At 41.4% G+C, this 15481-nt stretch overlaps 2 protein-coding genes and 1 non-coding gene across 3 annotated transcripts; 2 read left to right on the plus strand and 1 right to left on the minus strand.

The window, feature by feature from the left end:
• Positions 1–36: 36 nt before the first annotated feature.
• Positions 37–9352, plus strand: LOC144456911 (uncharacterized). The gene is made up of 3 exons (XM_078153163.1): positions 37–784; positions 7108–7219; positions 9144–9352. Exon 1 carries the CDS (start codon positions 37–39, stop codon positions 523–525), a length of 489 nt encoding a protein of 162 aa, XP_078009289.1. The 3' UTR covers positions 526–784; positions 7108–7219; positions 9144–9352.
• On the minus strand, positions 6590–13799 carry CCNB1 (cyclin B1). Its single transcript, XM_020998473.2, has 9 exons — positions 13709–13799; positions 12742–12918; positions 12540–12653; positions 11049–11231; positions 10537–10695; positions 9167–9403; positions 7675–7815; positions 7046–7156; positions 6590–6811 (listed from the first exon to the last, which is right to left on the minus strand). Exons 1-9 carry the CDS (start codon positions 13727–13729, stop codon positions 6704–6706), a joined length of 1251 nt encoding a protein of 416 aa, XP_020854132.1. The 5' UTR covers positions 13730–13799; the 3' UTR covers positions 6590–6703.
• Positions 8071–8177, plus strand: LOC144457237 (U6 spliceosomal RNA). Its single transcript, XR_013486564.1, has one exon. It is a non-coding gene; the product is annotated as a U6 spliceosomal RNA (small nuclear RNA).
• Positions 13800–15481: the final 1682 nt, after the last annotated feature.

Genomic DNA, 15481 nt, shown 5'->3' on the forward strand with positions numbered 1-15481 from the left:
CTCCTCCACTTCCTCCCGGGTGTTCTTGCTTAAGCTATGTTTGGCGCCTGGGGAACAGGTCCTCCGGCCCTCTGCCTCGTCCTCCTCCCGCGCGTTCTGGCCGCGGGTGTTGCGTTTGGCCAGCACATCCTCCTGGGCGTTCTTGCCGGTGCTGCGCACTGGCCGCCCAGGCCTGGAACTCCGCCTTCCTCGTCCTCTCCTCGCGCGTTCCTGCAGCCACTGCTCCGGGCACGCCGGGACTGCGTGCTCAGCGCTTCCTTCTCCCCCTCCCAGGGGTACTGGCTAAAGCTGCGCAGGGCGCGCTGGGGTCCAGAACTCCGTGCTTCCTCAGGGGTGAAGCGGCCGGAGCTAGGCGTGGCGCTTTGCGCTGCAGCTTTCTCCTCCTCTTCCGCCTCCTCCCGAGCGTTCACACTCGAGCTCCGCAGGGAGCGCCTGGGCCTCGGGTCGGAGCTAGGCGCGGCGCTTTGCACCTCCTCTGCCTGCGGCGCACTCCGGCGGGGGCTGCTCCTGGCACGCCGAGGCTGAGCGCCCCGAGTTCCCTCCTCTTCCTCACGCGCTTCACCGACCCCGGCCCTGTTGGAGCGGCGCGTGGTCTGCCGGGTCCTGGCGCCCCGCACCTCCATCCCAGGGCCTGGGACCCTTGGGAGAAAGCAACCAACCTTCCCGCGTTCTGAGGCAGTTGGAATTTGTAGGGTCACGTGTCGCAGGAGGAGGAGACAGAGGCGGGGCTGGCTGGGGGCGGACCTCGAATAGGGCCAAAGTCCTTGGCTCTGGGTTCCCAGAGGTGGGCTGCTCTTCTTTCAGTCTAACCTGTCAAGCTTTCTTCACTCTCCTTACCCTCCCTCTGCCCTTGACCTTTCTCTGTCCATGCTATAGAAAGAGCACGGGGATTAGTTTCATAAATTTAGATCTGGAAGGGACCCTGGAGACCGCTCAAAAGGGACTTTTCCAAGGTCACCCCGGCAGTACCTAACAGGTGTGAGATTTCGTTGCTTTTCTTTACTCTACACCACACCTGGGCCGTGGGGTGGGAGAGGAGGGACGGAGTAGGGAAGGAGATGGGAGAGGAAAGCGAGAAAGAGGAGGGAAAGGAGGGGAGGGAGAGAAAGAAAGAGATCTAGCAGATATTTGAATAATTTTGCATTACCCCATTACTATCACGTCATGTGCCAGACGTGAATCTTGTGAAAACCCCCGAGATTGATGTCTAATTTCTGTGAATTACCTTACCAGGCAAGTGCACTGGTCACAGAGCAAGACTTTGGGAAATAGACATAGTAATCTTGGGGGTACTTTCACAATCTGCTTCATAAACTTTATTTCGTTTTTCTGTCCAGCTGGTCTGTTGAGCAGCTCTACCTACCTAACAGGATACTTGCTTAATTAAGAGCAGAAAGGGGTTAGGAGCCCAGATTCGGAGATAGCCACAAGTTACCACCTCTGTGAGATTCAGTTTCCTCACCTGTAAAAGATAATGATAATATTGGCCTTGTCTGCTAGGGCTGGTGTAAGGAAAATGTGGTTTGGTGTGTGCTGTGTAAATGTGTATTATTTCTTTTTCCTCCTTTATCCTGCTCCCCACGGCTTTACTCTTCTCGTCCCTAGAGCTCTTTTTGTGTGTTGTGATCATTCCCTCCTTTAAAGGTCTCATTAATCTCAAACCAGTAAATGTTACTTTTTCCAGGCCCGTTTTATGTGGTTTGTTTTGGACCCAGCAGTGGATCATCCACCTACTTTCCTTCGTTGTTGCTCAGTTGTTTCTGTTCTGCTAGACTATTCCTGACCCCATTTGGGGTTTTCTTGGCAAAGACACTGGAGTGGTTTGCTGTTTCCTTCTGCAGTTCATTTGCCAGATGAGGAAACTGAGGCATGCAGGGTTAAGTGATTTGCCTGGGGTCACACAACTAGTAAGTGTCTGAGGCTGGATTTGAACTCATAGTCACTTCCTGACTCAAGGCTGGGTACTTTATGGACTTTGCCACCTAGCTGACCTACTTATTACCTAGTTCTACCTTTACAGAGCTATACTAGTCTAAAAAAGGAAGAGATTGCCCCTATACAAGTTACAGCATGGTGCACTGATAGGAAGCTGAAGGATAATAGATTATATTTATTTTTGTTAGTATATCTTGATATTTCCACAGACTTGAGATCAAAATCCATTCACAGTCTTATCCAGTGTAACTCATAGTTAAACAAGAAGAAAAATAGAGTTTAAATTTTATTTCAGTTATCACAATTTAGGATGTTTATAAAGTGACTATAAAACATTTTTAAAATTTTCCATCTTTATTGATGTCCCTTGAATTAATCAAGTTCCTATGGGCTCGATTAAAAGAAGAATGTAAGCTCTATGAAGTCAGGGATTGTTTATATTTGTGTGTCCCCAGTGCCTAACAGTATCTGGTATAAAGAATACTCATAAATGGTCATTGAATTGAATCCAACCCAGCACTCTCATTTTATAGGCAGAGGAAAATGGAAACCAAGACAATTAAATGACCTAAGTTACCAGGTACTAAGAAGCTTAACTCAGATTTGAACCCAGGTATTCTGACTTTTTTTTTCTGTTTTGTTTTAAAAGGAGTTGACCAACCTAACTTCACCGTTAATTGGTGGAATGTCTCAGGTAGATTTGGAATCAGGCCCAACTTTTCACTGCCAGGTTTTATATGTCAAGAAGATGCTGTAGGTGGGATCCTTTGAATCATATGACTGAAAAGGGGAGCCACCGTCGAGCAGCTGATATGCGTAGGAGTTTGCTTTAGGAAGTAAAGTCTGTTTTAGGGTATTTTATGTTAGGGATGGCCATACCTACAGGGGTCCTTCTGGAACAGATCTGCTATATTTTACTTTTTTATGATTGAATATTAGTTGAACATAGAAGAAATCAAATACACTATGCTCTACCCTCACCTGTCACCATCTTTATTCTTGAAAACCTAATTGTAGACCATTTTTTAAAATTACTTAGAATGCAGCTGCAAAGTGCAAAATACTAGAAGCATTTGGTTCTCTTGTAATGTGGTAGCATTAGAGTAATACAATAAATGAACACATACAATATTAGTCAAAAGGCTAACCTGGAGAGGCATTAATTGGATCCTTTCACTCCCAAGGTCTTCTCGAAGTTGTATGTCTGAGGTTACCCCCATTGATACTAAGGTCGGTGGCCAAAAGCTCTGGTCTGGGAATTTACATGGAGTTTGGGAAATACTAAAGTGATTCTTTGCCTGGAAAATCCTAAAATGGCCTAAATAAACACTTTGCTTATCTGCATCTTATTCCATCAAAAATAATGAAGCTGATAGCTGCTATCTCTTCAATAATTCCTAACCCAGTAGTCATACTAAAATATACATGCCACCATAGGTCTTTGTCAAAGGATAGTCTAAAATGCAATGTTACAGCATATGGTCCTTGACACAAATCTATGAAAGCTTTTCCCCCCAAAACAAGGGGATCTTCATGCTTGTGTGAGCGTATGAATTTACCCACTTCTTATACCTCCTTGTAAGAGGAACTTCTAGGCAAACAAGGAAATCGTTAATTCATTCACTTAACATTTATTGAGCATCTGAAAGATGCAAGGCACTGTGGAGTATACAAAGAGCTCACCATCTATAGCACTTTTGAGTTTACACAGAATTTTCCTCATAACAACCTTTGGATGCACATAGTACCGTACTGTTGTTATTCTTATTTTATGTATAGGCAAACAAACTCGGAGGTTAAGTAATTCAAGAGTTTCACATTTCCAACATATATACAGAACTAGTTCAAATTTATAAAAAAATAAGAGCCATTCCCCAACTGATTAAATGGTCAAACAATTAGAACAGGTTATGTGAAACCTTATTTTTTTAATGACCTAAAATATTAGAGAAATACAAACTAAAACAGTCCCAAGATTTTACCACACACCTATCACATTGGCAAAGATGACAAGCCTATTCCCCAGAAATCCAAAGAGATCAAAGAGATGTAAAGGTCATCTACATAAACATTTACAGCAGTTCCTGTTGCAGGGGGTGAAAGCTAGAAACTGAGGGAGCGCCCATTAACAGGGGAAAGGCTGAACAGCTATGGCACAGGAATGTAATGGAATGTTATTGTGTTCTAAGAAATGAGGATATAGATGCTTTCAAAGAGACATGGAAAATGCTGTATGAACTAATGCAGAGTGAAATGAGTAGAGCCAAAAAACAATTTAACATCAATATCATAAAAACAAACAATTCTGAACACTTGTACAAATTGATGAGGAATGATGACTAGAGCAATTGATAGAATGATAATCCTGTAGTAACAAATTTTGAAAGCTCTAAGTATTCTTGATTAACACAACGATTATCCATGATTCCTGAAGACTGATGAAGTCTTCCTGACACAAAGGTGATGGATTCAGGGCACAAAACGAGACATGTATTTTTTGAACATTGCCAGTGAGGGCATTTGTTTTGCTTAACTACGAATATTTGTTATAAGGAATTTTCTTCCCCGAAGTGGGATGGGAGGAGGGGGAAGGGTAGGAGAAAGCAGATTTCTGTTAACCAAGAAACAATGTTAAAAAGTTTCACGGTTAGCAAAAAAAAAAAAAAAAAGGTCAGAGCCCAGGACTCAAACCTGGGTTTTGTGAATCTATTGCTTTCTATATCTATGGCAATCCCTACCCTCAATTAAAATAAAACTAATAAAAGAAAGCAGAATATGATCAGTAGTATTAGATGACATTTATATACAAAACTGTAAGGTTTGCCAAATGCTCTATTTAAATTATCTCACTGGACCCTCATGGCAAGCCTGTGAGGTAAGCACTATAGGTATCATCTCCATTTTGCTGATGAAGAAACTGTCTCAGAGACAAACGCACACAGTTATCTTGAAAGCAGAATTTTCTTTTTTGGTTGGGCAATGGGGGTTAAGTGACTTGCCCAGGGTCACACAGCTAGTAATTATTTGCTACCTAGCTATCCTGAAAGCAGAATTTGGACTCAAACCTGACCAGGGGAAATTCTTTGATCCTATACCACAAGCTATACTGCTTCTCATACAAAGTATTATGTGTAAAGAGTGGCACTGGTTTTTGGCATTTAAGGATTAACTAAAACGGGAGCAGCACAAACCAAGGTCTGGAAAACAACACTTAACTTTTAGACATTGAAACAGTAAATCAGTGTTAAGCTTTAGCATTAAGTCACATACAACAACCTGGAGACAATGGGAAAGCTTACAGAAGGGTTTTGGAGAGAGATGACAGTTGTACTTTAGGAAGATTACTGTGGTAGTGTTGTTGGGATAGGGGCTGAATTAGGGTGTTAGTAGCAGTGGGGGCATTTTGAGAATTGGAATTCACAAAATTTAGATGGGAAGTGGGTCAAGATATGTCAGATAGATGTTAAGGTTCTTATGCTTACCAGAAATAGAGAAAATCAGAAGGACCTGATTTAGAGAATGTGGAAAAAGTTCTAGTTTTGAGTTTAGGTCTCTACCTGGCAACATATCCAGGTACTGTCCAGCAAGAAGTAATGAAGAAGGGTTGACAAACAGGTGTTAAATGAAGTCAGATGAGGAGAAAAAGGCTGACACAATGAGGGGAATGACTACATTTTACGGAACAAAAAGAAAATGGAGTCAGTGAAGAACCAGGTCAGATAAGGCAGGACAACCACCAGAATCATGTGATGCTGTGGAGGTGAACAGACATTAAAAAGTGGGATCTTTGATTGGATAATTTGTGGTATAAGCCCAGAGTAGTTTAAACATGGATTGGAGGAAAAAAAGAGCAAAAAAGGAAGTAGAGTGGAATATGATCATAAGAGGAGGAGGATCTGGAGATAGAAGCCAGATCAAGGGCAAAAGTGGAAAAGAAATTTCTTCCTCTGGAGATGAGTGAAGAAGACATAAAGGAGTTGTTAGCCTGAGATCTATAAAGATATTTTAAAAATATTTTGATAACTGTATTTCAATGTAATTATTTCCTTTGTAATGCTATGCATTTTATCTTATACATCTAAAAAATTATTCTGAGAAGAGATCTCTAAGCTTCCAAAGACTGCTAAAGGGGTCTATGACACAGAACAGGTTAAGAACTCTTGATACAGAGGAAGAAATTTTTAAGAAGAAATGAAGAGTTGAGGAAATCCAGGGTAGATGGCATGAATGTTGAAATGGAAGGAAACAGATGGCTCTGAAGGCAAAAATGAAGATCTGAGCCAGACCACATAAGAAATTCTGACAGGGAACCAAGTGAACACAAGACTGTTCAGTTATGAAACATTTATTTAACATTTAATGTTAATTTGCTAATGTTAAATCTTTACTTATTTGTCAATATAACAATGAAAAACTTTTCCTATTCATGGGGGGTAGGTCCAAACCTCTTCCTTGAGGCCTTTTAATTATACCAGCCCACAGATCTCCTTTTTCTTTGATATGGCAGGCATAGCACTTAATTGTTTCACTCATTAGACAATCTAATCAAGTTCCAGGTTGACTCAACCTTTACCTGCATTAAGTCTAACCTGAACAAACAAAATCCCTCAAATACTTCTGAGAGATTGACATTAAAAAAGTTAACACATAAAAGTAAAAGGGACAAAAGAAAACTTTATTATGACAAATATTTGGGAGTTATAATATGTACAAAAAGGCACATGGTGCCAATTTTATTGCAGATTTCACTACAGTTCAAGATCAAGAGTTACACTTTTGTTAGTGGCCTGGCAAGATCTTGAATTACTACAGAATTCAGCTGTGCAATAGTGCTGATCTTTGCATGCTTAGTGCTGGCATACTTATTCTTGATAGCCTGAAAGAGTTAAAAAAAAATTTGATGCACATTAAGGAAAACAAACCACCAAATATAGATCTTAGGTGTTAAGACAATTGAACTGCCTGTACCTATCTACAAAAAACTAAAGCTTTTAAACACACACACACTCTCTCTCTTTCCTTCTCTCTCTCTCCCCCTCTTCTAACACAGTTAGTTATCCTTCACTAAACCCCGAAATTCCAGCATGGTTCCTAACCCCTTTCCACTTACCATGTGCTTTGTAAGCCCTCGGTTCACCAGGATCACATTCTTAGCCATGTGTTGCATTACAGGAAGAAGGGCCTCCTCCGTATAAGACATGTAGTGTTGAAGAGTTGGAGTCTACAGTCAACATATTCAATGAGCAAATAATTTTAAAGCACTAAGCACAGTACCTGACACATGGTAAGCACTATATAAATGTTAGCTATTATTAACATTAAGAGATTTTTAAATGCTAAACTACACTTTTCATAAAATGAAAACTGCTACCTAGATTGATGACAGGTGTGTGTGTGTGTGTGTGTCTGTGTCTATGTGTCTGTTTGTCTCTCTGTGTCCAGGGGAGATAGATGATTGCTGCTTGTAACCAGATACTGTTTTAGGGAAGAGGTACTGAATTGAAAGAGGAACAAATAAGAACTTACTTCAGAGTAGTTGCTACTCAAATTCTATAAAGAATCCTCATTTCTTCAAGCCTCTCTCTCATTTGGTTTGGAGTGAAATCAGAAGAAACAGTATCTTAGTATTTGTTTTATAAATCAGACTGGCCTTAGCAGACTTACAGGCTGAAAAGTCACAACAAAAATACAAGTACCAAGAAGTTCACTCAAGTATAAGATGGACCATACAGGGCTTACCCATTCACCATTATCGAGGACTTTCAATGCCAAGCAAAATGCACTTGCTGCAATCTGGGAAGGAGGGAAGTGGACCATATCATAGTCCACCATTGTGAGTTCCATCAGGTATTTGGCTAAGGTGTGCTGTTCAATGTCAACCTGGAATGAGAATTCATTTTCCTCTTGGCAAAGAGTCCACTAAACTTTTGTTTGGAAACCATTGGATCTAAGAAAATTATCAAACTCCACTAAAGAAAACTATGCCCACAAATCTGTAACTTTAAACTTCCATGATTATACTACCATCATTCTACTATCTTTAGCCAGCCCAATCAATACCAGGCCAGGCTTCATATCCCATCCAACTGTCTATATACAGGTATCTTCTTGCCATCTGCCTTAATACAATCTCTGGCACTCGATTTGGCTGCACATAGACTAAAACTGGAATGATACAGAGAAGATTAGCATGGCCCCCGTGCGAGGATGACACGCAAATTTGTGAAGTGTTCCATATTTAAAAAAGAAAAATAATACAATCTCTCTGGACTTCCCAAAATATGCCCTGAAGCACTTAAATCTACTGATTTTGGGAAATTCAGCCCACAGTGTAAGTTATGAACATGAATTGTTCTAAATGGTGAGAAAGCAAAAAATCCTCTATATTTTGCTGACCAGCGAATGCTTCACATCAGATCCAGTCACCTTCTTGCCATCATGAGACCTTATCAGCACCCAAAAATGTTTCAACTCTTAAGATTTTAAACTCTGAAATTCTCCTCTTTGACCACAATTTCCTGTCCTTCTACATGTCCCAATGCCTCAATCTTCCCAAGTCTAGTCGGTCTCTGTCTTCACCTTGACCTCTGGATTCTCATTTCTTGCTTTGCCAGTCCATAAACCCTCCAACTCTATAGTTACCCAATTTAACCCATATCAGCAGGATACTACTATCCTTAGTCCTCAAGTCCCTTGCCCTGTTACTGGTCAAGCCCTCAATCCTTAACTATAGGTCTCTATCACACCCCATTTCTCAAAGTGTTACCAAACATGAACAAAACTATGCCCAACACATGGCAATCCTTTCACTGATTTCCCGTTGAGTATCACATGACCTACAGAGGCATTTGGAATAGTCACAAGCTCCCAAAGCTAGTACCCAATTGTTGTCTTTCACTTCCTATTTTACTGGATCACCTGCGGTTATCTGCTACCTTTAAAGCCTCCAACCTACCTTTATAGTCTTACTACACTTTAATTCTTTCATATTAATTCTTTCATACAGGAGTCTAAAGTTCAGCCTTCTCCCCTCAAGATACCAATTGTCACCTTCATATTCCTATAACCATTCCTTGTTCATAGTAGACACCTGCCTATCTATTCAGGCTGAGCAAAGTGTAAGGAATAAGAAACGTAAAAGAGATTAGTACGACTCTGGTACTTAATGGCCTGCTTACCTTAGACCATAATATCATCCATACCACCAGACTGAACCAAGGATTCCACTCACCTCTCCAACCTTAGATGCTCGGCGTAGAAAGTGCAGGGGCAAAGGACGACCCAGACTGAAGTCTAAAGCTTTTAGAATCTTCATTTCCATCTGCCGAATCTGGTGCTTGCTGTATGTGTGGTCAGTTACAAAGGCAAAGTCCCCAATTTCAGGTGGGTACATCTCTTCATACTTGCTGGCAATGAACATAGCTGTAACACCTACCAGCTGCAGCAGTTTCTTAGGCACGCTATTATCCTGCAAGATTGATCCATGAAGAAGTTTAGGCAATGAGAGTGGCTGCCAAACGGATGCAATGCAAACAGACTTCTCTTCAAGTCCTTCAGGGACCACTGAAAGGAAACGTCAAAAACATCCTCCCCTGCCCCCTTAAACTCACAGCCCAACCAGAAGATGAACACTATTGGCAGGTTTTGACAGACATTTGATTTTTAATAGTTATTAGAAGGCTGTTTTTAGTCACTAACCCATCTGAAGAAACATGAGACATCTCTAACCACTAATAACAGACCTTACAAGTGCTTTTCTCCCCTACCCTCCAATGTTGAGTCCTGGGTAGATTTTAGTTCTACCTTCCTGTTATTATGGGGCAAAGAGGGACTTAAGCTTTATAGGATCTGAAGAAGTCAGAGAAACTTCATAGTCACAAAGCAGGTTGAAAGAGATAGTGCCTAATTCACTTTATACCATGGAATTTTATATATTTGAGCAGTAGTGTGGTGTAGTGAGTGGAAAGAGTGCTGTACCTAGAATCAGGAAGACCTAAGTTGGAAAATCCCACCTTCAGATACATTAGTTGTGACCATGGTGTCACTTCACTCAACTTCCAAGCTTCAATTTCCTCATCAGAAAAGTGGGAATAATAAAATTGACCTCAAAGAGTTGTTATGGGGTTCAAATGAGAATGTACCTAAGTGCTGTGCAATTTTTAACATCCTTTATAATTGTCAGCTACATTATGATGAATAGGGGCAGTAGTACTGATGTTTAACACTTTAAGGTTTACAAAGTACCTCATTTAAGTGCAAACAACCCCTGAGGTCTTATGTAATGTATTGTATTATGTAATAATATATAGTATTATGAACATTTTCATTCCCATTTTACAGGTGAGGAAACTGAAGTTCAGCAGGTTAAAGTAATTTGCTTATGGTCTCACAACTAGCATCAGGATGATTCAAATTCCAGTCTTCCTGAATCCTGAAGCCAGCCCTTTATCCACAACACTTTATTTGTATCACATTCCATGGTGTATCACCAGAGGCAACTCCAGAGTAGAAGGAAAAATTCTTTTCAAATGACAACTTCATAGGTTTTACAGAGATCACGACACAGTACTTCTCTACAGACTCAAGATTACCTATGCTCACCTGCATAAATCGGTCAATAATGGCCACAGTCATGTACATAGTCTCCTGTAGCAACCTAAACTTCATCTGCACTTGTACCAACCAGTCAATTAGGATGGCTCTCATATTCCCAGTGACTTCTTGACCCACCAGGTATTTTGGTCTGATGGCCTGCTCTTCCTGCATATAAAAAAAAAAAAGTAAATCGTCTTTAGAAATCATATTCCATGAAGCACAGTATCTTGAATACAGGAGATACCTGCATCTAGGAAGGTCAGTTATTGCTAAATGGCTAAAAGTTCTCCTTTATGTCCAAAATGTAAAGTTCGTTATCTTAATGCTAGTCATTCAGACTTATTAGTAGCTATACTTTATTAAAACACTTCACAAATTTTTTTTACTAATTTTTTAAATGTTTTAAAAATTATTTTAAAAAAATAAAAATGTTTTTTGGCCTCCAACTTGCATTCCCCCCAAACCCCTCAAATAATAATAGGAAGTCTGTTTTGGAAGATTCTGAGATAAGTACTAACCTCAAGTTGTCTAAGATAGCAATAAATATCTTTCACATATTCACTACAAAGGTTTGGATCAGCTGTATCCTCTGCATCAACATCTTTCACTGCAAGTATGACATCGGAAAAAGCTTGGCACAGAAACTCTTCTGCAGGTGCACACCCAGACGTTTCCATTGGGCTTGGGGATGGAGAATCCACCTGGCAACAGAGAGCTCTTGGAATCAATACTGTCATGGTATACCAGACTGTAAGCAGACTTTCTGATTATAGTTATCCACCCACTCAAGAAGTTATTGCTACATGGATGTCTCTGCGTGTTTTTTTCCTCAGAAAAAAATCTTCAATCTGTATTCTCTGGCAGCACCTCTTGGAGTAATAATGTATCAAACATTGACTAGTTTTGTAAAAGCCACAAGTTTGTTGATTCAAGATTTAAACGCAGTAGAAGCAAATATAAAACGTTCTGGGCTTTCCCTGCCTGCTGACATAATGGAGGTATACAATTACTGGGTCATTTGACCAGCATCATCATCAAAGGTAAAATCGGCTATACTTAAATTTCAAGTGATTTTTAGTTTAATGGTTAGATATATGTTAGAAGGAAAGGTATTGTTGATTTGAATGGAAGGCAGGACCTTAGATCTTTTTATCCTTCCTTTCTGCACATGGGCAGGGAAAAGACAGTTCTAATTCTGGAAAGCCTCCCAGATCCTGTTTATATTGTTCAGGAACAGTTCACCTCACTGGTACAAAAACATTCCCTAAAGATGGCACATACAAAACACAACATGCTTTGTTCAGTTGTTTCAGTGGTGTCCAACTCTTCCTGACCCCATTTGGGGTTTTCTTGGCAAAGATACTGAAGTAGTTTGTTATTTCCTTCTCTGGTGTGTCCCCATTTTACAGATGAGAAAAGAAGGATTTAAGTGACTTGCCCAGAGTCACACAGCTAATAAGTTGCATTTGAACTCAGATCTTCCTGACTCTAGGCCCAGTGCTCTATCCACTGCACCACCTAGCTGCCCCTGAATATAGTATAACCAACAGAAATTCAGTAACTTCAAGAAGACATTCCAACATTCCAAAGATGCATGCCAAAAGAGAGCATGCAAACAAGGCCAGTGAACTTGGCTAGTAGAAATCAGCAGTTTCTCTCTATTCCTTGTCAACGCAATTCATTTAACTGGCACCTTCAAGTATGTGGATGAAACATTTGGGACATCAATTGAAAGAATAATGTTCTTTTAAAAAATGTTTTTCTATATTTTTGGTTTTCAACATTCTAAGATTTTGAGTTCCAAATTCCACCCCACCTCCTCCCTCCCCCAGAGGGCATGTAATCTGATATAGGCTATACATGTATAATCATATTTAGCAAATTTGCACATTAGTCATGTGGTGAAAGAAGAAATTAGAACAAAAGGGGTAAACCACGAGAAAAGAGAAAAAAAAATAGAGGAAAAAACAGTATGCTTCAGGGAATAATGTCTTTAAGGAATCAGTTACCTTAATAGGCTCAGGAGTTAGTTTCTCTTCCTTAACTGGTTCAGGCACAGGCATCTTTTCTACTGGTTTGGGGGCTTTTTTAGCAGCTACTTTTGCTATAGGAGCTTTGGCTTCCTGTAAAAAAAAAAAAGAAGAAAAATAAAGAAGGATTTACAGTTAGAAGAGGAAGACTCATTGATGAGACTCCAATTAAGGGAATTACCTTTTTCAGAGGTATTTTCGATGGAGGTGGCTGCTGCTGCTCACACACTTTGTTGCCAATATCACCCAGGGCCATTCTTGGCCTCAGCCCAGGCTTGGAGGGAGCAGTGGGTACAGGCACCCTCTTGGCACCTGGGACATTGCTCTTCAGTTTATTCTCAGCATTGAGCTTCATGTTCTGCAAAGAAGAACCCAAAAATATTACTTCAGAGCAAGACCAAATGGTTAAAAGGTTAAAAAGTGATGAAAGTCTAACTGCACCTAGTGTTCAATTATTTCAATGCAAGGGTGACAGAGCAGGAAGCAAGTCTGGAAACAATAGACTCAGTAGGGGCCCCTGTCCCACGAAGGACACAAATTTGACTTCTCCCTCGGAAAATTATTTGATTACAGAGAAATCAATCTAGTCCCATCCCTTTCCCTTCCTCCTCCTCCCCCCTACCCCCCCCCAATGACTTTCCAATTTACAAAACAGGGAAAACAGAACGAGAGAGGCTAAGGTCCTACAGTGATTGTAAGCACGGGGGAGACCCCGGACCTCCCAAGGCCCAGGCTAGTGGCCTTCAAGCTCCACTGAGGCTGGGTCCCCCAGAGACCCAATGGGAATCTTGAATTTGGTTGGGTGTGATGCCTGGGCCCATTTTAGGTTTCCCATAATAAGACTCACTAACCCACTTCCCAAACTCTTTTATCTCTTGGATCTGACCTTGGGAAAACGAGGTTCAAGAAGAGAAGCCTCTACCCTCCTTCCCCAATTCCCTTTCCCCGAGTCCCTAAGGGTGCTGCTCTCTCCACTCACCCAAGCCCCTCCGCAATCTCATGCCTCCCCCACCCCGCGCCGTGCCGTCTCCTCCTCCTCTATACCGATGACCCTTCCAGGTGTGCTCCCCCAGCTCCCCTTCAAAGCCAGGTGTTGGGGGGGCGGCAAAGTGATGGGTGAAGAGCAGCTTCGTTCCACCGCAACTCACCCTAGTAACACGGAGCGCCATGACTTCCACCTTTCCAGGCGGCAGCTAATAACAAAGAAACAAACGGACACACAGACACACAAAAAGGGACAGAGAAAGCACAGATAAATGGCAGTGCCCCCCCAGCCTAGCTCCCCGTGCCGGCACAGCAAGGAGGCGCAGCAACAGCCGTTCGTCCCAGCACGCAGTGACCAGCAGCAGCCCAGCCTCAGGTTTAAACCCCGCACAGCTCTTCGCTCATTGGTCAGTTCGTCGCGTTCCTTCTCTTTCTATTGGCCGCCTGCGAGTTCCTCCGAGAATGCGTTTCCTTGGCGATCCCGGCAGGATGTTCGAAAGGAGGGCAGGGTTACGGGCGGGGTTATGGGCCCGGGAGCGCTCGGCGTTACTCACGTGGCGGGGCCTGACACTGCGCGCGCGCCTCTCCCCCCCCAGGTCCCAGACAATTGGTTCGCGCACCTGGAGACCCCGAGTCCTGACAAAGCTGGTTACGTGGTCTCATTCCCTGGCCCCCCGGGGCGTTGCTTTCCGAAGTGACCCAGGAGCTGGGGGGCGGGGTGGGTAAGAAAAGGCTCGGCCAACATTTAGGTGCCCAAATCTCAATAAACTTTATGAAACTTTTGCTGTGTACCAGTCACTATGCTAAGTGCCGGGGGATACAAAGAAAAAAAAATTGCCCCTGCCCTCAAGGAGCTTACAGTCTAACAGGGGAAACTGCACGCAAACAAGTCTTTCTCTACAAGTCATTTCTAAGCCTTGCCCCCTACAGGAAGAGAGAGTGGCTTTTTCCTGTGGAGTTCGTTTATTAACGTGTGTGTTTGTATATATGTTTTTTCTAGGTTTAATATAAGCACATATTTTCAGGTGTATGTGTGTATACACACACATATGCATATACAAATATACACACCGATACCCACACCCATATTGCCAGGTTTTATATATCTATATATAGATATAGATGTGCACACATGCATACATACACACATATATACACATGTATAAAATATGCACACACATTTCCAGGTACATATACATAACACATGTGTGTGGCAAATGTGTGTGTATGTGTGTGTGTGTGTGTGTGTGTGTGTGTGTGTGTGTGTGTGTATTTCCAGATTTTAAATGTCATCTGTCCTTAGTTTTCAAAAAGAGAACTAATGGCATCACAGGATCACATCTTGACTTTTGAGTGAATTAAATTTAAGTGAGGCAATTCTACCTAAATTAATGTACTTATTCAGTGCCATAACAATCAAACTACCAAAAAATTATTTTATGGAGCTAGAAAAAACAATAATAAAATTAATCTGGATGAATCAAAAAGTCTAGAATATCAAAGGAACTATGAAAAGAAATGCAAGGAAATGTGGCCTAACTGTACCTGATCTTAAATTGTATTATAAAGCATCAATCATCAAAACTACTTGGTACTTGGCTAAGAAATAGAGTGGTGGATCAGTGGAATAGGTTAGGTATGCAAGACAACAGTCAATGACTATACTAATCTACTATTTGATAAATCCAAAGACTAGAGCTTCTGGGATAAGAAATCACTGTTTAGCAAAAACTGCTGGGAAAACTGGAAAAATGTATGGCAGAAACTGGGCATAGACCAACAACTTATACCCTTTATCAAGATAAAGTCAAAATGGATACACGATTTAGATATAAAGACTGATACCATAAGCAAACTAGGAGAGCAAGGAATAGTTTACTTTTCAAATCTATGGAGAAGGGAAGATTTTATGACCAAGCAAGAGACAGAAAACATTA

The sequence above is a fragment of the Phascolarctos cinereus genome, unplaced genomic scaffold (genome assembly GCF_003287225.1).
Source record: "Phascolarctos cinereus isolate Bilbo 61053 unplaced genomic scaffold, phaCin_HiC Scaffold_4;HRSCAF=312, whole genome shotgun sequence".
NCBI classification, from domain to species: Eukaryota; Metazoa; Chordata; class Mammalia; order Diprotodontia; family Phascolarctidae; genus Phascolarctos; species Phascolarctos cinereus.